A 23251-nucleotide genomic window follows, 5' to 3' on the forward strand; every position below is an offset into this window, starting at 1 on the left:
AAAACATACTAAAACATTTTGACAGATTTTTGAGCGCTGCACAGCAAATTCAAAAGTGTTAAATGTTTTGGTGTTAATAGTCTTCTTGCAAAAGTAGAGTTAATTTTACTCTAAGCAGAGTCACATTCTTTTTTTATTTTTTATTTAACCTTTATTTAACCAGGAATGTCCCGTTGAGATCAAAGACCTCTTTTTCAAGGGAGTCCTGGCCAAGAGGCAATGTAACTCTGAGGTGTAAAATGATAGTAGTTAAAATCGAGTGTTAAAAATGAGTGTTTCTCTGTCAAATCTGGAGGTGTTACAATGGAAACATTAACTCTTGACCTCTTAACTCTGAACTCCTACAGGGGCTATGACACCAATAGAGTGAATTCACAGACTCCGCCCCCAGCACGGCTCCAATCGAAGCTGAAGTGAAGCCGTTTCAGAACATTTTGCTCTACATATTTGAGTTGTTTGCCATGCTTGGTAAGTCATTTTTTCAAAGATTGTTTCAATTATTATTATGAGCTTTTACTTCTGTGGCTCTTTGGAGTTGAGACAAAGCTGTGTGAAAGGCATTAGCCATGTTGCTCGCTGATAGCATAATATTCTGTTTTAGCTAGCTGAAAGGTATTGTTTGCGGGCAAATACCACAGCCTTGGAAAAAAGCTTGCATGTGAATTTTCAGTTAAATCTTTGGTCAAATACACCTAAAACAATGTCTAGAATGTGAAATGTTGGTATAATGGTGCTACTTGAAGCCTGAAAACGATCGCCCATAAAAAAAAAAACAAAAACGAGCAAACAGCAGTAGCAGATGTCCTGACTGGGTTCTACGTTAGCATTTAGATCCTCAGAGTTTTGTGCACACGGTTTAGGTAAAAATGAAAAAGGTTGAGGTTTTACATTTAGTTCAGTATTACCTGTTGCCTGTGTCCTTGTCTTTTGGGAAAATACTTTACACAAGTAATGGCTCAAAGAGGATTCCTTTTTTTTTTTTTCTGTGCTGCAATTGTTTACTGGATTATTTGTGCCATTAATTAGTGTCAACTAATTTTTATTCAATCTCCGCACAGGATATGCTTGTGAAGATGGAATATGGGGGAGAGCAGAAGTGCGTTGAAGTTCCACAAAGGGATGAATGAAGGACAAGCATATTGTATTGAAGAAATAAGTGATGAGAATGCTGTTATTTGCATTTACCATGTCAGACCTTTTGATAAACAAAATTCTAATGAAAGTGAGAACATGTATACTGTTACATCTTTCAGAAAATGTTTTGAAATTGTGGTGCACAGTTCAGAATAAATGTTTTTTCAAAAACCATTGCATCTTTTTAGTAAATGTTTATTTCCAAAAGAAATTTCTAGAAGTTCAGAACAGTAAAATTCCCGCTTTTTAGAATGAATTAGAAGATAACTCTTACATAGTTAAACTAAAATACTCTTTGAGAGTTAATATATAAACTCTTAACACCAAGTGTTAAATTATCAACTCCAGACAGATTTGGTGTTTAACACTAAATCAGAGTTAACGTACCAACTCTCCAAAAAGAGTTAAATTAACACTCTCTGGTGTGGACCCATATAGACACTTTAATAGTGTTGAAATCAAATCCGACAGTGTTAATTTGGACATGCTGGATTTGCTGTGTGTGTACCACATAAAATCAGTTTGCCGTCAGTAAGCACAACCAGAATTAAGGCACACTTTTGAGGAAATGAAAGGATTTTAGTTGCGCCTTGTAGTCCGAATAATATGGTACTGAAAAAGTTCTTGTGCTTAAAGTGCTTCACTGAGCTGACATTTAAACTTAAAATAATTTAAGATATATAAAATAAAAAGAAAGTCAAAATAAAAAGAGCCTCAAAGGCTTCGAACTGAATATCTCAATATCTGAACATGTTGCCTTGGACATAAGCATCTGAGAGGTTCTGCCCTTGACTATCTCTGATTGGTTTAGACCACGATATGGGCATAATGTGTGTCCGTTGTTGACCACACAGAGACTATAAGAGTTGCGGAGACTTTTTTTTTTTTTACTCAAAGGGCTGGTCGCACCGGTGCTGTCTAGGATTGTTTTTAGTCACACCATTGAGAAATTAGGCTGCATTTGCGACCAAATTCATTGCACTCTAGAGACCTGTTAATGTTAAAATAATTTTATTATCAAGTTTTTTCAGTGTGGGACAAAGTACTCAGGTCCTTTAAGAAAAAGTATAAAAGGCAGTGAAGGTTCTAAATTCAAAAACTTAAATATGTTAGTATGAGCACCAGAATGTACCCAAAAATACATTTCAGTAATTTTTTCTTCAGTTATATGGCTCAGACTAAAAATGTTATGATTATAACAGTAAGTTTGGGACCCCCAATACACCCAACTCTACTTGGGTGTAGAGTTGGGTGTATTGGTTGCTCTAACATTTTAAGCTTTATTCTGGGATGTTTATTATTCCTTTTGAATTGGTTGTGCTGCTTGTGAGATTGATGGAAGTACTTCTTCAGTGGGAGAGCTTGTAAGTAGTTGAATTTTGGAGCACATTTTGTTTTAATAATGTTAACTTTGCCCCAAAGAGAAAGAAAAAAAAAAAAAGGGGGACCATCGAACTATATAACTATATGATATAATACAATTCGGTAATATTAATGCTCTTGGGTTGTTAAAGAGAAGTTTGACCACCTTATTTGGATGATTACAATACACAGAATAGAAACCGTCACTCTACCGTGTCAAATGCTTTCTCTACATCATGGGAGAGGGCTATAGCTGGAGAAAAGTCACCTGGGGGATTTATTTTGGGCTTCCCTCATAATATCAATTAGGCATCTAATGTCTTTATCCTGTCTTCCTTCTCTCACCCCAACCAGTCGCAGCAGATGGCCCCGCCCCTCCCTGAGCCTGGTTCTGCTGGAGGTTTCTTCCTGTTAAAAGGGAGTTTTTCCTTCCCACTGTCGCCAAAGTGCTTGCTCATAGGGGGTCATATGATTGTTGGGTTTTTCTCTGTATCTATTATTGTGCGATCTACTGTACAATATAAAGTGCCTTGAGGCGACTGTTGTTGTGATTTGGCACTATATAAATAAAATTGAATTGAATTGAATTGAATTAATGTTATTGGCAGAGCTATGAGTCTGGATAAAGCCAACTTTTTTAGGGTGTAAAATTTTGCAGTTACAGTTAATCAGTTTTCTTGGCCTTAACTATTACATTTAAGTGGGTCTTTGTTTTTCTCTTAAAGAAAAACAAAGACTTAAATGAGAGGGAGATAAAAGCTTCTGAAAGCTGCTGTCCTTTTCCAGAGCCTCACCAAACATTTGTAGGAGTAAAGGGAAGTGCTCTTTAGCAAAGTTTGTGTAAAGATTCTATTATAAACCTGTCTAATCCAGAAGACAGACAAACAGGACACTGAGACAAGAGTAGGGTATGAAAAGAGACCTAATAACAAACCAGAAAACCTACAATAGGAATAATATAACTTAACTAGGAAACAACTCACACAGAGAAAACAATAATGAATGAACAAGAATCAAAGAACCAGAATCCCAAAACACTAAGTCGTTGACCAAGGGACACTACCACCTTCAGACTGACAGGTTGGTGGAGCGGCTGAATAAGACTTTAGAGTCCATGATTTCTTTACGAGGATGAATGCAATTGGGATTGCTGGTTAGACCCTCTGCTGTTTGCAGGGCAGGAGGTGCCCCAGGCCTCCATGAGATTTTTTTCCCTTTAGTTATTGTTCAGCAGGAAGCCACGGGGGCTGTTGGAGCTTTTTAAGGAAAACTGTGAGGAAGGTCCAAGCCCAGCTAAGAATGATATTCAATATGTTTTGGACCTGAGAGCAAAGCTTCACACTTTGGGGAGAATATTTGGTCCAGGCCCAGGAACATCAGCAGCACCTGTACAACTGAGCAGCTAGCCTGAGGCAATTGTCATTGGGAGACAAAGTGCTTGTATTGTTCCCTTCTTCCAGCTCAAAGCTGCTCGGCACCTCAACCTCTGAAAGACTGGGAAGAGGCTTAAACCACTTCTCTGGTAAGCCTGGTTAAGGAGAGAGATGAGTTTAGGATGGAGGTGCAAAATTCCACAATTCCCACCTCCCTCTATTATGATGACAATCTCACACAGGCCCAGAGAGCCTGTGTTGCTGCATTGCAACAGCATTTTGTAGATGTGTTCTCCACCTTGCTCATAGAGCATCATTTTGAAACGTGCCCAGGAGTCACAGTGCATTTACAGCCCTAGAGGAAGCTGACCTTAAAAGACACATTGTTAAAAGGTAATTGGCTGAAATGCTAAAAATGTTAGTAATAGAAGAGTCACACAGCGCGTGGTGTAGCCCCATAGTTCTTGTGGTGAAGAAAGATTGGTCTATATTCTTTGCAAGTTTCAGCGCAAGGTGAATGCAGTGTCACAGTATGTGAGTCCCTGACGCAGACATGCTCCACCCTCCCAGAAGAAGCGTGTGGTTGGACGGAGGTAGGCAGAGTATCTGGAGTACCACTTGGGAGGTGGGCAGGCGGACCCTCAGATGGATAAAACAGCTGCCATAGCATCCTGCCCGCCTCCCAGGGCCATAAAGGAGGTGAGTCAGTTCTTGGGGTTGGCTGGTTAATACCCCCAGTTTGTGCCAGGCTTTGGAGAGCTGACTAACCGCTTAACTGATCTCACCCGAAAGGGTGCCCCAGATCTGGTCGGGTGGACGGAGCACTGCCAGGCGGCGTTCATGCAGTTGAAGGCAGCCCTGTGTAGTGTGTGTAAAGTCCCTCTACACATCTAACTTTTTCCTCCCTTTCATTCTACAGACTAGTAGGAGTAGGCTAGCTCCGATTGCTGCGGTCTAAGTCTGGCGCTGGGAGTATGTGGTGAGGTGTGGTTTATGGCTCAGCTGCAGGGGAGGGGTGACCCACATGGCTGATCCCCATCATCTATTCATGCCTCTCCTTTCTAGTAACCCAAGTCCTGCTGGGTGTGTGGTGTGTGCTGCATACTGTGCTAGAAACATCAGCTGCAAAGCTGCACAGCCAAGAGTGGAGACAAAAAAAAAAAAAAAACTATAAACATTGAACCATCGTGCCACGCTGTGTGCGTTGGGTCCTCTGTCACAGGATACTTAATGAGCCTGAGCTGTCACTATGACACCTAAGCGTACTGAGCTACTATCACAAGTTATATTGTATCTAGTCCAATAATATTTAGGCAGTATTCATGAAACTGTACCTAAGTGTGCATTTTATGACAAAAAGTCACAGAAATTTGGATTATTTGGGACTTTATTGACAACCAAAGTATGAAAAGGAGAGAAAGAGCAATGCCGTTTTACTGATACATATTCTACTAATTAATTTTTTAAAGTTTACAGACAAATGAGGAAAACCTTGAAAAATCCTGAACTATAAGCAGAAACACACCCACCAATGTGTTAAAAACATAACCCACACAACCCTCCAGAATCTCAACTTGAACTAAACTCTAAAATCAAAAAACTCAAAATATATCTTAAATCAAACAACAGAGAATAAACATCATCTTCATTAATTAAGAAAAAAATTCAGACATAAAGAAAAATCTTTTAAGGTCTCCTGGAATTCAACACAAGATTGTCTTTTAAATCAAATTTTACGAAATACACAAGTAAACATGTACAAAATTTAGAAATATATTATGATTCGTTTATCACTGAGAGTGAGGGAATCTCAGCATTCATGAGTGATGCAACAATTTACAAGAAAACCCCAGAAACACTAAACTATTGGATTTTTGAGTTAAGATGAACATACAAAGGTTTATGATACTACAACTGCTGTGATGATTCCACTGTTTCATATTTTTTTAATGTGTTTTATGTCTCTCCAGGTGGTCACATCTTTGTTAGATCTTTCAAATAAAGTGACTTCTTTTTAAACTGAAAACAACAAATTCAGAATAATTTAGTTTCACCATTATGTTTATGTTAAACATTTGCCAACTCATTTTCAAACTTCTTGATTAACCAGCATCTGCAACTATATTTTAGATTTTAGATCTTTTTTTAAAAACAAATTTTATGATGTGAACAATCAATTCAATGAATTCTAGTTTATTGAGAAGAACGAGCTGAACCACATCTTCTTTTAGCTCCTCTTTAGGTTTATCCATAAACCTACAGAGATAAAAAGAAACAATAAATGTTAGGATTGTTCAGATCCACAAATAATCTACTTACAGTTTCATTAAGATCTAAAATACTCCTGATTCAGTCAAGTATTTACTTCATATGTTTCTGAATGGAATTAACTCATTTGTTTTAATTTTGTTAAATCATTTCATGAAACTGTTTTTTGAAAGCATTTTTCTTTTAATATGATTTAAAGTTATACAAAACACTTTTTTTGGTTGCATTTAAAAATGAGATTTTATTACAGCCAGTATTTTACATAAGTTTTAAAAAGAAAGCTAAAACATGAGACACAAATATGAAGTAACTCACTGTGTGCAGAGCTGTTTGTGGTTTAGGCTTGAGGAAGCATTTGCTCCTGGACTTCAGGGTTCTCTACAGCTGTAGGGTCAGAAACACAATGTTAGTCCACATCCTGCTCTCATCTGTCACTTTTACAACAATCGAACACAACAGGAAACAGCCCTGAAAGACTGTTTAGATTAAAGTACAGAAACCCTTTTTAATTTAGTGTAGACAAGAGATTAGAGAAAAGTGACAAAGTTTAACTTACGAGATGGGGGACGTTTCTCTGAAATAAAAAGGAAAAAATACATCATGTTAGTAATTTGTTATAAATGTTAACACATTTTTTTCACGTATTATACAGGGCATGAAACATAATTTGATATTTTCATTTTGCAATTTGGATTAACTTAATTTGTAAAGTTAAAAACAGACAGTGGGCTTACTCACTAATGTGTTTATAGATATATTCTGATCTTGCACACAAAATGTGCTCATGTACAATTCTAGTCAATTGTACTTATTAATGTGTTTTTCTCCCCTGTACATATCTGCAGACCTGATGAAAATCAGAGACTCTGCCTTTAAGTCCAAAAATAGAGAAGCTTACACTACAGCCAGAGCAGACCTATCACGGGCCATCAAAGAGGCGAAGCGGCAGTACGGAGATAAGACCAACAACAAAAGTTTCACAAGTACAAAGGACACTCGGCGCATGTGGCAGCGCATCCAAACAATCACGGGCTACAAGCCAACACCTCCGGCATGCAGCAGTGATCCCTCCCTGCCTCACCAACTGTATGACTTCTTTGCACGTTTTGAGGCAGAGAACAAAGAGCCAGCAAGGAAGATGCCCCCCTCCCCCAACGACCAAGTACTCTATCTGTCCACAGCAAAAGGCTACAGGACCTGACAACATACCTGGCCGGGTGCTTCGGGAGTGTGCTGACCAGCTCGCAGGCATCTTCACAGACATCCTAAACACATCACACTGAGCTCAGCTGTGGTACCTGCATGCCTCAAAACCACAAAAATCATCCCAGTGCCAAAGAAGTCCACTGTGTCCTGCCTCAATGACTACCGGCCGGTGGCACTTACGCCCATCATCACTAAGTGCTTTGAGAGGCTGGTATTGAGGCACATGAAAACTCAGCTTCCACAGAATCTGGACCCGCTACAGTTTGCTTACCGCCCAAACCGCTTCACAGATGATGCCATGTCATCTGCTCTTCACCTTTCTCTCTCCCATCTCAACAAAAAGGACACCTATGTCAGAATTCTGTTTATTGACTTCAGCTCAGCATTCAACACAGTCATTCCACAGAAGCTGGTAAAGTTGGGCCTACTAGGATTAAACACCTCCCTCTGCAATTGGATCTTGGACTTCCTAACTGACAGGCCCCAGTCTGTCTTCATAGGAAATAAAACCTCCAAAGTCCTCAGACTGAGTACAGGATCGCTGCAGGGCTGTGTGTTTGGCCCACTGCTGTTCACCCTGCTAACACATGACTGTACTGCACAGTACAGCTCAAACCACATCATCAAGTTTGCAGATGACACAACAGTGGTGGGTCTCATCACCAACAACGATGAGTCTGAATACAGAGAGGAGGTACAACACCTGGTGGACTGGTGTCAAAATAACAACCTGTCTCTAAATGTTCAGAAGACTAAAGAGATGGTTGTTAATTTCAGGAAGACCTCAACGACCCACACCCCACTGCACATCAACGGATCTGCTTATGAGATGGTCAACAGTGTGAAGTTCCTGGGTGTGCACATATCAGCCGACCTCTCCTGGAACCTGAACACCACCACCATCATGAAGAAAGCCCAACAACGTCTTCACTTTCTTAGGAAACTGAAGAAGGCCAAACTCCCTCCTCCTGTCCTCCCATCATTTTACCGGGGAACCATTGAGAGCGTCCTTTGCTGCTACATCACTATCTGGTACAGGAACTGCACCCTCTTGAAAAGAAGTCTCTGCAGCAGATAGTGAGGGCAGCAGAAATGATCATTGGAGGCCCTCTCCCACCCGTCTCCCAACTCTATGACAGACACATCATCTGACATGCGAACAGCATAGTGAAGGACAGTTTCCACCCCTCACATGCTCTGTTCTCCCTCCTTCCATCTGGCAGAAGGTTTCGCAGCATCAAAACTGTAACAACCAGACACTGCAAGAGCTTCTTCCTTTTATTCACATTTTCTTATCATTGCCTAACATTATATCGGTATTAACGTGAACGGTATGATATGGCACAGCCCTACTCTCAGGCAGTTTTTACAATGAGCTTACTGTCAAAACCCGTAATAAAATAAAATAAAGGAATTAAATAAGAAAATAACTTTGGAAATGCTGTTCTGAAAGAGAAACCTGGCCGCTAAGAAAAAAAAAGCTAAATAATTTTTGTGAGTAAAGCAACTGAAACAATTGTATCTGAGGAGGAAGCTGGAGAAGGCACACCTTTCTAATGCAGGTAAAGGTGTGCCTTAGGATGTGTTTGTTTGGCAGAGTTGATGGTTAAGAAAAGAGAAGAAATGTTTGGGTTTCAATAACTGAGTTGGTGGTTGTTTGTTCCCTGACACCCAAACTGTAGCTCAGGTGTAAAAAAAAAGAAAGACGATGCAGAAAAAAGTAAATAAGTTCTTGTTTCCCACCTGTCTTCTTTTTGTAAATAATGAATGCAATCACAGCGATGGCAGCAAGAACAACCACAGCAACAACAACAGGGATGATCAGGGAGAAGGAATTTCCTGTGGATCAAATAACAAACAAAAGGTGAGAACAAAAAGTTTCAACAAACAGATAACAATCATGTACAAGAGCTTCGTTTATGGTCACTACATATTTGTCTCACTAATTTTTGCTTTCATTCCAACAATAAAAGTTCTGCCATTTAATTTAATTTCAATACATTGCTATGTTCACATTTATTGGTAATGTTTTCAAATATACATGTTTTCCCCCATTTTTTTTATGAAATCTTCTAAAACTGTCCATTCGTCAGGTAAATACAGAGATTATAATTGCTTAACAGTGGCCACACATGAACATGTTTTATATTCATCAATGTTCAGCAAGAACAGAAATGTGGTGGAAAAACACAACTTGGTCTAAACTGATTTAGGTTTTAAAATTATTCTGACAGAAAGAAAACCTAAACAAACAGATTACCTCATCCAACATGAACCACAGGTTATTGCAGTAATTCAAGTGTGTGTTTCCCATGTTTATCACTCATCTGATCCTGATTCCAGACTCACCTTCATTGGTCTTGATCGCTGCTTTGTCCAGTTTGGTGACGATGTCCTCGTTCACACCAGAGAGCTGAAACACACATCTGTATCTGTGCCAGTCTTCAGGTTTGACTGATGAGAGATCCAGGTCAACACTCATCTGGAAGGTCCCGTCATTGTTGGTGAGAATCTCTCCTTTGTTCACACCCTCATGAAACTCCACTCCATCTTTTTTCCAGACCATCTCGACTCTGTTAGGATAGAAACCTGTAGCGTGGCAGGTGACTGGAGAGGAGGAAGACTTCTGGAGGAGAGACACTTTGGGGAGATCTGTGGAGTAAAGATAAACAGTTCATTCTTTCTGTATTATTACTATTACTTGTATTTGAGCTGGAGGGGTGCATAGTGCAGACGAGACGTGAAGAAGAGAGTGCAGACAAGGTGGAGTGGATGGAGACGAGCAAGAGTGGAAAGGAAGGTTTACAAGATGGCAGTGAGACCTGCTGTGATTTAATATCTGAGGATGGTGGCACTGAGACAAATACAGGAGACAGAACTGATGATATTAAAATTATCATAAGGAGTTAGAAGGATTAGAAATGAGTATATCAGAGCTAAAACTGTGGAAGAAGATCTGCTGTGGCAACCAGGAGCAACTTGAAAAAGAAGAAGATTATTATTATTAGAAGCATACTGATTTATTTTTGATGTGATGTAGTTTATACAATTAAATGAAATTTAAAGAATGTATTAAAATGCCATACAAAGTGTTATTATATTAATTTAATATCATAGTAAGCAATAAACTGAGACATATTACTATTGGTTAACAATCTAATTCTGGTCATAGATTTTACCTGTTTTCATCAGAGAGCTCCTCCCATAGTTCACATACTTCTTCACCCACTCAGGACACTCCTGGGTGAGGTAATTCTTAAACTGTGCGATCACACCTCTGTCTCTGTCCCACTTGTCTTTGGTGATCTTAGCCTGTTGTTTTGGAGCGACCCATGTCTGGTCCTTCAGGTCAAAGCTGATGAAGTCCTCTCCATCATAACCATACTGCATATATCCACTCACTTCACCTGTTTCATCCCATTCACAGCCGTACATCCGCTGGAAAATGTGAACACCTGACAGAAACACAGAGACAAAGACTGCAGTGAACCAGAGAGGCTGCACTAAAGTCTTACACTGACACAGAGACGTGATCAACATATAGAGGATCTACATTTATGGCTGCTTTTGTCTCAGTGGAAGATTTTTAAAACCACTCATCATTAACAATGTAGATTTTACAGAAAGACACTGGGAAAAAAACAGATGATTTTGGAGATGAGCGTCATTATTTTTAATTCAGTTTGTGTTTGTCTCGTTTATTTTGTACAAGGGAAAGTTGATTAAAGTTGTTTTTACCCACAGCAGGATTTAGTGACTTAGATTTAGTTTAACGTCAGATAAGCGTCTGAAACCGGACAGAGCGACATTTAAAACGCTGAATGAAACCGCGCCATTCATTCGGCTTAGTGCTCAGAACTGCTACATGCTGCTGTAAAGGAGGAGCTGCTGATGAAGATTACACACTTTTCCTAAGTTTATGCTGAAATTTAAAGCATTTTAAATGATTACAGCATTTTTTTTTTTTAATACAGATTTTTTAAGACATTGAATGGAGGAAAACTGCATTTTTGACCCAAACAAACGCAGAACGGTCTTTGTGAAACAAACAGTCCAGAAAAAGGTTGATTCTGTTCATCTGGACGTCGTGTTTTCAGCGGGAGAAACGTTTCATCGCTCATCTAAATGACTTCTTCAGTCTCAGCTGACTGCAGGTTTCCCCAACTTTGAAACAGGACATCTGCATAATGCCTGATGCTAACACCGCCGACTAACAACGGGCCGCGAGGTCAGTGTCTGATTATAAACACGCAAACTGTCACGATCATTGATCAGTGGCCCTGAGTAACACGTACAGAGAGTTGAGGAACGGCCTCACAGCCCATTGTTAGTCAGTGCTGCTGGTGATCAAATAGGCAAACTTAAGCGATCACTTTACCGGACTGAGGGATGAGTTGGTGTCTGCGCTCCTTCTTCTTTGATTGGAGTTAAACTACAGTGGATGAGAAACATGAGGAGGCCCCGCATAGTTTAAGAAAACGCCTCACAGCTGTCACTGAGCGCCGGGTAAAGCAGCTCAGTGACCGAGCAAGAGCGCTGTTTTTTCCGCAGCTCTTAAATGTCGCGCACACCCGTGATGTCTAATGCAGCGTTCAAAGACCCCGCCAAAAATGTCGTTTCTTTCGCTGCTCACATGAAGGCTTTCAAACACCACCCGCTGGCACTAAATACGGTGTCCTGGCGGGGTTTTCTCCAACCTTTACTGCGTCCTGATTTATTAAATGGCGATTTTTACATCATTTCTTAACCAGACGAATTGGAAAAGTGGCGAATGTTGGCCTAGACGACACCACATGGCTGTGGTCATGTAATTATGTCTGTACTGTGGATGATTTTGGAGATGAGCGTCAGTATTTTTAATTCAGTTCGTCTCATTTATTTTGTACGAGGGAAAGTTGATTAAAGTTTTTTTACTTGAGGATTTAGTCGCTGTGAGTTTTGTGGGTTAAAGTGAGGAAACATGTCGAGTTAAAGAGGACGTGAAACAGCACATTTTACAGCTTTGACACAAAATTAAGAGCGTTGTGATTTATTCTGAGTAACGTTGGATTCAAAGTGATTCTTGTTTATAGTCATTTTCCTGCTCGCTGATTTGTGGTCGTGACATCACTCATTACGTCACCAGGTCGGCTGGTTGGGCAGCGCTCCCAGGAGAGGTGAGCTCATCAGAAACTATAAAATGGCGGAAGAGGCGAGCTCATTAAAAACTATAAAATGGCGGAAGAGGTGAGCTCATTAAAAACTATAAAATGGCGGAAGAGGTGAGCTCATTAAAAACTATAAAATGGCGGAAGAGGTGAGCTCATTAAAAACTATAAAATGGCGGAAGATGAAGCCGACAGCTGTTTTGATGCCCCGCCCACACACCTTACAGCTCAGCTTTGGAGCCAGTGAGGAGGAGAGAGAGTGACCACAGGAAGCAGCTGAGACGATCAACAGGTGGAGCGACACCACCTGACGCGTGCGTGAACGCTGCAGGGAGACGGCGAGCGAGTCGAGCTGCTGTCAGGAAGCTGCTGTGGATCCAGCAGGTGCTGACGGTCTGACATCTGAACGTCACAAAGTCGTCTCTAACCTGTCGTCTCCTTTTCTTTATGAAGTCTGACAGAAGGTTAGAAAACGAGCAGCTGCACCACCACGACTCAGAGGTGAACTACACCGACTCAACCTGACAAAGATCATTTACTGATCGACTGTTAGCGTCCAGTTTGTTTCTGCTCTTATCGTAGCTGCAGAACAACGATGACGCTGGACTCAGTTATGCTGGACTCAAAGCCTTTGATACACGGAGCATCGTTTCATCTTTCAATCTTTAAACTAATTTAGTTTCAGTAATTATTTCTCTACATCAGTCAAAACTCTACACAAACAGTAACAGCTGTAATAAACTGATGGCTGCTACATCCACAGATTTAACCTGCACGGAGGAAGAAGACGAGGCGGCTCCGCCTCTCTGCACCTCTTCCTGTTAGTGTTTTATCAGACGAGTAAAATCAGGTGATGTAAAAGGATCTCCGTCACTGGCAGAGAGTTAATCGCAGCACAGCTGACGACACCGCTCTGATTTAGACAAATGAAGGTCAAGTCTGAGCTGCTGCAGTGAACAGTTTCTCCAAAGCTTCCAGATTTGACCTGAATATTAATAAACGTGAACTCATCACAGACGCTCCAAATCTGACCTTTGTAATATCTCCATGAAACAACAGCTTCCATATTTAAGGATGTGAATCACTGAGGATGAAAAGAATGAATCTAAGTCTGATCCCTCCTACAAAAAGAGTTAAAAACAAATTCAGCTCTCTCACTGAGAGGAAGAGTTTTGACTAAAGCAGGAATCTCTGGTGTCCCTGAGGCAGCGCTGGCTCGACGCCTCCATAATAAACCATCAAAGACACTGACAGGCTGCTCTTCAGCTTCATGTGGACAAACAGGAGACGTCACATTAGAAAAACAGCTCGTATGAACTCGATGTAAACGGTGGGCTGAATGTTTCAGATTTCCACACTTTAAACGGCACATTTAAGATAAACTGGCTCAAACAGCTGATCAGAAGCCCCGCCTCCACCCTGAGCGCTACACCTGTTCGTTTCCTCTCCAAGTCGCTGCATCGAGTTTTTCTCGTGTGTAACTTTGTGGATAAAATCCCCGCGAACACGTCGGCCTCTCATCGCCGGGCTTCCTCGTCACAGACTCTCGTCTACAAACACAGTTTGAGCCTCACACTTATTTTATGTGGAACAACAAGGATGTTTGTCCAAGAGGAAATCTGTTTTTCTGAATATTGGTTTGATAATATGATGATGTTGGTAAATCAGCTGTTCCACACAGACGCTGAGCTGCTCTCTGTGAAGAACTCCAGTTAAACATCATCTGTGGCTCCAGGAGATGATGTCACAGCGTATTTAAATATCAGCAACAGTTCAGACTCAACATCTGTCCTGTTCTCTCTGTGACACACTCCCACTGGGAAAACAGGTTTTTCTGGTGGCTCTAAAAATAAAAACAAATCTATTGGATCTTTATTCCAGAGAAACACGAGCACGTCACCAGATGCAGTTTGTGTTTGGAGCCGTTTGGTGGATGAAACCTGCAGCGACCTGATAAGCATCTGATTACCAACAAAGTTCAAGAAGTTTCTTTAAACTCGTTCATAGACTTGATGTGAAAACGAGCTCGAAGCTGGACTGAAAGCAGACGCTGATGTGAGTTGGAGTTTCTGGAAGAGTCGCCCAGAAGCTGTCGCACGTTTTGCTTTTTGCACTTTTGTTCAGAACTTTTGGTCGAATCTGTGAAGCTTCTGTTGCAGAAAATCTTCTAAAGGTTTTGATTTATTTTGGAAAAATGTTTTATTTGCTCTGAAAACTGAGCGTGAACAAACTAACAGCACCAGCAGAGATGTAATGGACCTCGTTGTTTTATGGGCAAAGTTTCACATCCATCACAGCGAGTATACTGGGATCACAGCGAGGATACTGGGATCACAGCGAGGATACTGGGATCACAGCGAGGACACTGGGATCACAGCGAGTACACTGGGATCACAGCGAGGATACTGGGATCACAGCGAGGATACTGGGAGACGTCCCTCCTTTCTTGTGTTTGCTGTGAGTTCAGGCCGAACGTTCGATCAGTTAAAGACTCGAAGGATCCTGAAGCTGTTCAAACTCTGCTGTTTGTGACAGATAAACAGATTCAACAGAATCTGTTTGATTGTTTCTTTCTCAGCGTTTCTTCATTTAAATAAATGTTTTTAGACGTTTAATAACTGACATCAAACATGTTTGTTTCCCTGTTTTGTGTTTATTCATTTTCAAAAATATATTTTGTTTTGCACTAAAAAACAAGAAGCTGCTGTGGATCAGCTGCTCGGGGTCTTCCTGTGTGACCGCCTGTTATCAGCTGCTTCGCTGTGAGAGGGGCGTGTCGGAGGAGCGACCAATCGGCAGCGGGCGCTCTGACGTCTGCTGACGACAGCTTAACGTCGGCGTCTGAAAGCGGACAGAGCGACGTTTGAAATGTGAATCAAACCGCACGGTTTAAGACGAGCCGCTGATTTTAAGCTGAGCTCCACGTCCACGGCTGCTGCTCCACTGATGACCGTTCAAACCGCGCCTGCTGCTGATTGGCTGATGAGACGTGAGGTCGCAGCCAGGAATATATTCAGAGTCAGGAAGCAGACTTTGTTTCACTGACGTCGTCTTCGGCTCGTTGGTGACGTGAGTTTAGACTCGGGTTACGTCACAGCTGATGACGAGCGCGTCTGTGCTCGCTCTGCTCAGGTGAGCCACACAGACAGGAGTCAGGCTCCTCCCCCTCTTATGTCCCCCCGTCTCTCTATCCCTGTCGCGCATGTCTGTGATCACTTCCTGTTGGAATTTCCTAGAAATAAACTAAGAGTGTAAGTGGAGCCTTTGACGCCATGTTTGTTCACATTCACGCTCTCTCCTCTTTAACAGGAAGCTCCACAGACTCGACTCCCGGCGGCGCGCCGTCCTCGTGGCCTCGAGCCGCTGTGGTTCTGCTCGTGTTATAATAACAGTAACGATAATAATAAAAGTTTAACAGAACAAGCAGCGCGGTTATTCTCGGTGCAGCGATTCGCTCTCGTGACAATCACGCCGACGTGACAATCACGCCGACGTTCAAATTGCAAAGCTCAGTCATCTAATTACAGCATGCAGATGTTTCTTTGCTAACAGGCTGGGTGGGACGATCTGTACGTCCAGGAGGAAGAATCAAACTCAGGGGGGGGGAAGCATCGGTGCTCAGCTCGTTGGTCTGACTCAAACTCTCTCTGCTCCTCTCAGTCCTCGTTTATAAAGAGCTCCCAGCATCACAGCTAACAGCTGGATCCTCCTGTTTAGTTTCCTTGTTTTCCATTAAGTTGCTGCTTCTGTCTCCAGTTAGCTGACATAAACTGATGCAGCACTGCTCACGGCAACCAGCAGTGACGTCACACTCTGTGCTCAGTCAAGATGGCGCCGCACGCGCTCTAAAAACTGTAAACTTTATTTTTTAATCCAGTTTCACAGAAAGTTATAAACCTGTGACAGTTTTTTGAAAGTAGGCGTCCATGTCGTAAGTTATGTTTAGTTCATGTTGCTGCTGTGAAGAAGCTGCTATTGAAGATTACACCCTTATGCTATGATGTTAGCGCCCCCTGTGTGTCTGTCCAGGTAACTACATCTTATAATGGATGAATGAGGGTGATCTCAAAGAGACATGAAACTGTGAATTTTATGAGACCAATTAAAAAAATGTATGTTAAGGGTTATTATTTTTGTAAACTAGTCTTAAAATGCCACCTGAATAATCTGAAAACTTTCAGCCAGTTTATGGCAAATTTAAAGCATTTTAAGACCTTAATTTCAGGTTTTTAAGTATCTGAAGGAACTGTTACAGTTAAGTTGTCTGTTAATAAAAACTTAAAGAAATGTGGGACCAAAAATATTCGACATAAACTGAAACTCAGATTTACTGTCATGTAAAAATGAGACAACAATCAGTGTGAAATCTTCCTGTTGGTCTTTGTGCTGTTTTACTGTTAGAAGTCATTAAATATTTGTAATATTTATTTAATTTGCTGAAATCTGGCTGAAAGAATAATTCACACCATGATTTTGACTCTGGGCCACTTTGGTGTTTTTCAGCGCTGTGACCAGATCAAAATTTTCTTCTAAAAACATTAAAACATTCACATTGATGATATTATTGGATGTGCAGCACAGAGACCCGTGAGCGCTGCTGATGCTGTGATGAGAGCAGACAGTCTACAGGTGAGGACGACCCGTTCCTGCTTTTATAACATCGCTGCTTTCACATCGGAGCTGGGACGTGCTACGCTCTGCACATATATCTCTCTGACTTTATATCATCTATGTGAGTCTGTGTTGTATTATGTTCAAATGTTTAATAAAAACATGTATCGCTCATTCATAAAGAAGAAAGCTTTGTAACTATCCCGACTAGTGACGAGTGCGTCGTTTCCACAATGCTTCTCCCCCCACCGAGGTCTGCAGAGCCGTTGGCAAGCCACAGCTTTGCTCGGTGCAAATAATAGACATGAATGGGTTTCAGAGCGCTGTGCGTGCCGCGTCCTATGTGAGAGCGCTTAAACGCCACAGAGCATGATCACTTATTTTTTTCACATGAACATGGAGAGTTACATTACATTTAGGAAAAATTCACCGCTTTTCCAGCCAGTCTGGTTAAGAAATTATGTAAAAATCAGTTTATTAGATCAGGATGCTGTAAAAGTCTGTGAAAAGCCCGTCAGAAAGCTGCATTTTATAACAGCGATGTGCTTTTAAACACCTCTTTATGAGATGTTTAAAAAAAAGGGGGGGAAAAGATGGCTTTCTTCGGTCACTGATGGCCGCTTTGTAGGTCACTCGGTTGTGCAACGTTCATGAGCAGCGGAAAAAAGCGTTCTTGGCCTGAGCTCGCTTTTCTCAGCGCTCTGTGGGAGCTGAGAGCGTTTGCAGGGCCCCCCGGTGGTTTATCCTTTACTTAATTTAAAGTCCAATCAAAGAAGAAGTGCAGACACCAAATCATCTCAGATGATCGCTTTCTTTTATCGATTCTGTAGAAATCTTTGGCACAATCTTTACTTGAATACAAATCCCAGTATGCATTTCTGATGATTTTTCAACCTAACACATCAAACAAAAGACAGAATTTTCTTTCTGAAACAAGTGGGGACCTGCGAAAAGTTGATTCTGTTCATCTGGACGTCGCGTTTTCTGTGGGAGAAACGTTTCATCATCATCCAGGTGACTTCTTCAGTCTCAGCTGACTGCAGGTTTCTCCAATCTTATAAACAGTACATTTGCATAATGACTGAGTAACAATGGGCTGTGATCAGTTTCATAATCATAACTTTGTCATGATGATTGACCAATGACATGAGTACCATTCGGAGAGTTGGGGAACGGCCTCACAGGCCATTGTTAGTCAGTGGTGCTGGTGTCAGTAGATAAAATAGACAAACTTATGTGATCACAATGCTCAAAGTGAAATTCAGTCTCCTCTCCTTCTTTGACTGGAGTTTAAACCACCGGGAGGCCCTGAAAACGCTCTCAGCTGTCACAGAGCTCAGTGAACGGCCAAGAACGAGTTTTTTCCGTCATTCATAAACGTTGCGCAGCCTCAAGTGGAGTTCAATGACTGAAAAAAAAATCAGTTGTTTTTATTCGCCGCTCATAAGGACGTTTTCTGTCGGGGTTTTGCTGAGTTTTACAGCGACCTGATTTAAAAACGCCGCCTTAAATAATCAACCTTCAGCCAGTTTATGGGAAATTTAAGACATTTTAACGCTTTAATTTCCCCATTATATTTTCAGACTGTTGTCTATTAGTAAAAAATTAAATCAATCTGGGACCAAAAATATTCAACATAAACTGAAAGTCAAACTTAATGTCATTTAAAAATTAGACAAAAATCAGTTTGAAATTTAAAAAAAAAATCTGATTTTCATGTCAGATCTCAGCTTGTATCGTCTGTCTGTTAGTTTGTGTTTCTTATTTTTGGTCTAATTCTCACTAAACTCTTGTGCTATTAGGGGATTGTGCTATTAGGCCCCCTGAATGTCTGCTTAATTTCACAATATTTGATGTATTTAGTTAAATCCATCCATCTTCATCCGCTTTATCCGGGGCCGGGTCGTGGGGGCAGCAGCCTAAGCAAAGAGGCCCAGACCTCCCTCTCCCCAGCCACCTTCTCCAGCTTATCCGGGGGAACACCAAGGCGTTCCCAGGACACGCTGGAGAGATATAATCTCTCCAGCGTGTCCTGGGTCTGTCCCGGGGCCTCCTCCCGGTGGGACATGCCTGGAACACCTCACCCAGGAGGCGCCCAGGGGGCATTCTTGTCAGATGCCCGAACCACCTCATCTTATATAGTTAAATATATTTAGTTATTAATGAGGATGTTTGCTGGTTTACAAAATCATCTCAGAAAACAGTGAATTTCCTCATAAATAACTTAAATATACGTGACAGTGATCTTCAGCACATTAAAGTGTTACGAGTGTTACTCTCACATGAATGTTCATTAAGATGATTCATAAAGAGGGCATGTTCACTGAGCCGTTTCTACTTTCACTTTTTTCCATTTTTATATTAAATATAACATCAGTTTGTGTTTAATGGAATCTGAAAATATTATCTGAGGCAAATGTAAAAACTGTGACATCGCAGCACATTTACCATCTACTCTGCATGATAAATTATGTGTCTGACATATTTCCTTTTTTATTATTTATTACAACGTGATTATTTGTGAGGGACGTCTGAACTGAGATGAGCGACTTCCTGTGAGCTTCAGGAACAGACAAACACACTAAGACGGATCCTGAGCAGCAAACTCAGATCCTGATCCTGGTTTAAGTTTCCATCCTCTGAAACTCTGCAGCCTCCTATTGTTCTAACAGAATCGTCTAACTGGGAGAAACTACACACCAGACTGTCCTGATGTCTTTCTAGAAGCTTCCACTGAAGGAGAGTTTCAGTCCAGGATTGTTTTTATTAAAAGTCAAATATTAGTTCACAATAATTGTAAAACAAATAAATCTCTGATTATTTAGATCCTGCAGGAGATTTTTTTCTGATTAATTAGTTCATTGAGAAATTGTAGCAAAAACAACCGTCAAAGTTTCAGAGACAAAAAATCCTAAATATAAACAGAAAACTTCAAATAAAATTAATTTTTACTTTATTATTTGATTATTTTGATCAACTAATCAGTTAACTGAAAAATTATATCAGTTCATACAAACATGATAATTAAAGCTGGTTGAATTAAATTAAAGCTTCACAGACTGTAGTTCTACATTTATTATGAATTATTATGTTAATAATTTTAATCTGTAATCTGAATGAAACATTTAATGTGTGCAAACCTGTTTACTACTGTAAACAAAACACACTGAAAACATTAACAGCAAATATCAGTAAAAATGAAACATGAACAAACCTCCAGTTTGGTTGAAGCGCTGCTTTGCAATCTCAATGTTGGCTTTGAACCACTGCTGGGAACCCATAAAGTTCCCAGTGTTCCTCTCCCAGAACTGTGGATCTACTGCACCGTTCACCCAGTCCTGTTTGGGCACAGCTTTCTCCGTGTCACTGTCATAATAATTAATCTGAACATCATCAATCATCCCAACAGCCACAAACTCTGGGAAGTTTGGGACTTGAGAGGACGCAGTGTAGAAATACTTCATAGAGTGGGTCACTGTAAGAAACAGTTAATGTTGTGAGATCTCAGGAACACAGATTTATAAATCACATTATTTCTAAAATAACACAACAAGAAAAACTACAGCACATTAAAGACATCCTGTAATAATCCTGCTGTCCCTTCAATAAACACAAAATAGATTTATGAATAGATATTCAGTGTTTATTGTCATTTTCTGATCCTCTTTTCTTCAAAACTGTAATTTTGTGTTTTGCAACAGATTCTAGTTTGAACCTGATTTTCACAGAAAGCTTTAAAGTTTTAAAACTGGTGTTTTTATCCTTCAGTTTAGTTTAATTCAGTTTTCATGATTAATGGTTTGAACTCATTATAACTTTAATTTGACTATATTTTTTTATTTTCAGTGTTAAAGAAAGTACACATTATTTTTAATCTGCTTTTGGTTTTGTTAGCCGCTGTATGAACCGTAAAGTTTCTTCTTTCCTTTTTCTGAATCAAGCAGCAGGACTTCTAAAGTGAGTTGTTTTCTTTTTTGTTTCCGTTTTTTATATTATAAATTATATGAATTTGATTTCATTGTTTTGATGTGACTGTCCAGACTTTTTTTTTTTTCATAATTTCTGTAATGGGTTTCCCATGCTTCTTCTTTGTTTATATTATTTTCATAGACTTTTGTCAATTAATGCACATTCAAAATTGTTACAGAAACTTTCCAATATGTTTGATCAATAATATTATCAATAAAAAACGAATGTTAAGTAAATATTGTTGGGGGAATATTATCTTAAGCATTTTTGATTTTATCTTTCACTCTATAATCAGGTTTGCAGGAGAGTTCTCAGTTATCAAAAGTACATGGATTTGTTTGTTTGTGTTACTGAACAATGCACATAGTAGTTTAAAACGCTTCTCATTAGCGCCCCCTGGTGGAGGAGCGAGTGTGTTGCAAAACCTTTCAGGGATTTCTCACCTGCAGCTTCTTATTGATCATTCAGCAGTGATACCAAAATTAACTCTTGCTGGTAACTCCACGATATTATAAAGCAATAATGACTTAGTTTAGTTCATCTGAATTCTATATAATTTTATTTATATGACGCCAAATCACAACAAAAGTCCCATCATTGAGCTGTTACTGAATCAATAACATCAGAAAAACAGTGAACTTAAATCCGGGCGTAATTCGTTACATCATGTGTGCGCATGTCCTTCAAACAGAAAGTATTCACATCCATAACGCTGGTTAATAATACTGAATACAGTCTAAAGCAGCCTTCTTTTACCTTTTATTAAACTCCATCAAATGACATGTGGCTCTACATGTACAGCGTATACTGAACAAATAATTAAATAATTAAACTCTTAAATTTTAACAGATACTTTGTGTTAAACACACTTTAGTGAACTTTAATAATCAGCTGTTTTGTGAAAATATTTTTAATTCCTCATGAAAATTAAAATGGTTCTCCGTTTTTAAAGAACAGTGTTGATTATTGTCACCAGATTATCAACGAGCCTCCTCACTCATCTTTTATTTGTTGGACTGTTTGGAAACACAGCAGAGTCTCAACCTTTAAAAATGCGTCATGAACGATTTAAAGACGGAAATCATCAAATAGTTTTGGACAGAAATCGCCTTGTTTTAATCTTTGCCTTATTTATTTATTTTTATTAGCTAAACGTAACTTTTAATCTAAACTTTAATGTTCATTATTAGGGATGTGAGAGAGAATCAGACGATTTAATTACATGTATAAAATGATCGATTGTTTCTTAACATTGAAATTATCTACAAGGATCTATCATAACTAAATGTTTAGCGTACAGGAAGTCTCTGGGGAACAACACATCTGTCCATTTGTATTTCAAATTACATAAATCTGACATATAAAAAAACACAAAAACATTCAAATCAAACTGACCTGCCGCTGCTCCCTGCATTCCCAGGAGAAGAAAGAAGATGGAGGCCTTCATTGTGACCATAAACATCCAAACCTTTAACAGACTTTGTGTGTTCGCTTGTCTAGAAAAGGCGGCTCTGTGCTTCCAGCTCAAGTATCAAAGCTAAAATAGGAGAAAACGAGGAGAACCAGGAGGTACGTCACCACTGGGCTCCATCTGAGCCAATAGGAATTTACTCTGACAGTAAACGTCACTTAAATCTGGGTTAAACGCACCCTTTAGGGTTATCAACGAAACTGAAAGTAAAACATCTTCGTATGAACCATGAATGATGAAGAGAAGGGTTAAAGTTACTTTCATCTGGTCTTTATTATTTTTGATGTTATGACAGGCGTAGTTTGTGTTATGCTGGGTAGACATTGTATAATTTATTATTATTATTATTATTATTATCATTATTATTGTTGTTGTTGTTGTTATTATAAATCTGGGTTCACTGTTTAGCTATTTGGTACAGATTGCCCCTGGAGTCTGTGAGGTTACGGCGTCTTTAAAGGTGAGGAATGACTGATGTAGAGTACATATCAAATATGATTTCACCAAGTTGTGGTGTGGGGCTCCCTCCAGTGGATAAAACAGTATAAGTCAGCTTGTCTTCTTTTTTTTTAACAATTTTTTTTTTAACATATCACCATTAAATAATGTTTACTTCACAAGTTACTTATAAACGTGTTTGTTTCCTGACATTAGTTTTGTTTTGGTCAACAAATATTAATTTCAGTGAGCCCCCTCCCCCCTCCTCATTT

General features: G+C 39.9%; 1 protein-coding gene and 1 long non-coding RNA gene across 2 annotated transcripts; one reads left to right on the top strand and one right to left on the bottom strand.

Moving 5' to 3' along the window:
- The first annotated feature begins 155 nt into the window (after window positions 1-155).
- Window positions 156-1308, top strand: LOC145423466 (uncharacterized). Its single transcript, XR_013904510.1, has 2 exons — window positions 156-468; window positions 1059-1308. It is a non-coding gene; the product is annotated as an uncharacterized LOC145423466 (long non-coding RNA).
- A 3930-nt stretch (window positions 1309-5238) lies between these two features.
- On the bottom strand, window positions 5239-22499 carry LOC145419358 (class I histocompatibility antigen, F10 alpha chain-like). The gene is made up of 8 exons (XM_080296024.1): window positions 22466-22499; window positions 20316-20576; window positions 10523-10798; window positions 9693-9995; window positions 9087-9182; window positions 6694-6711; window positions 6453-6521; window positions 5239-6125 (listed from the first exon to the last, which is right to left on the bottom strand). Exons 1-7 carry the CDS (start codon window positions 22482-22484, stop codon window positions 6475-6477), a joined length of 1020 nt encoding a protein of 339 aa, XP_080152150.1. The 5' UTR covers window positions 22485-22499; the 3' UTR covers window positions 5239-6125; window positions 6453-6474.
- Window positions 22500-23251: the final 752 nt, after the last annotated feature.

The sequence above is a fragment of the Astatotilapia calliptera genome, chromosome 22, assembly GCF_964374335.1.
Source record: "Astatotilapia calliptera chromosome 22, fAstCal68.1, whole genome shotgun sequence".
In the NCBI taxonomy this organism is placed as follows: domain Eukaryota; kingdom Metazoa; phylum Chordata; class Actinopteri; order Cichliformes; family Cichlidae; genus Astatotilapia; species Astatotilapia calliptera.

Excerpts from the sequence above, each read along its gene's own strand:
- LOC145419358 (XM_080296024.1), bottom strand. Across the intron at positions 9,996-10,522 it reads GAGCTCTCTGATGAAAACAG|ATCTCCCCAAAGTGTCTCTC; the intron begins GTAAAATCTATG and ends TTTACTCCACAG. Across the intron at positions 9,183-9,692 it reads AGCGATCAAGACCAATGAAG|GAAATTCCTTCTCCCTGATC; the intron begins GTGAGTCTGGAA and ends TTTGATCCACAG.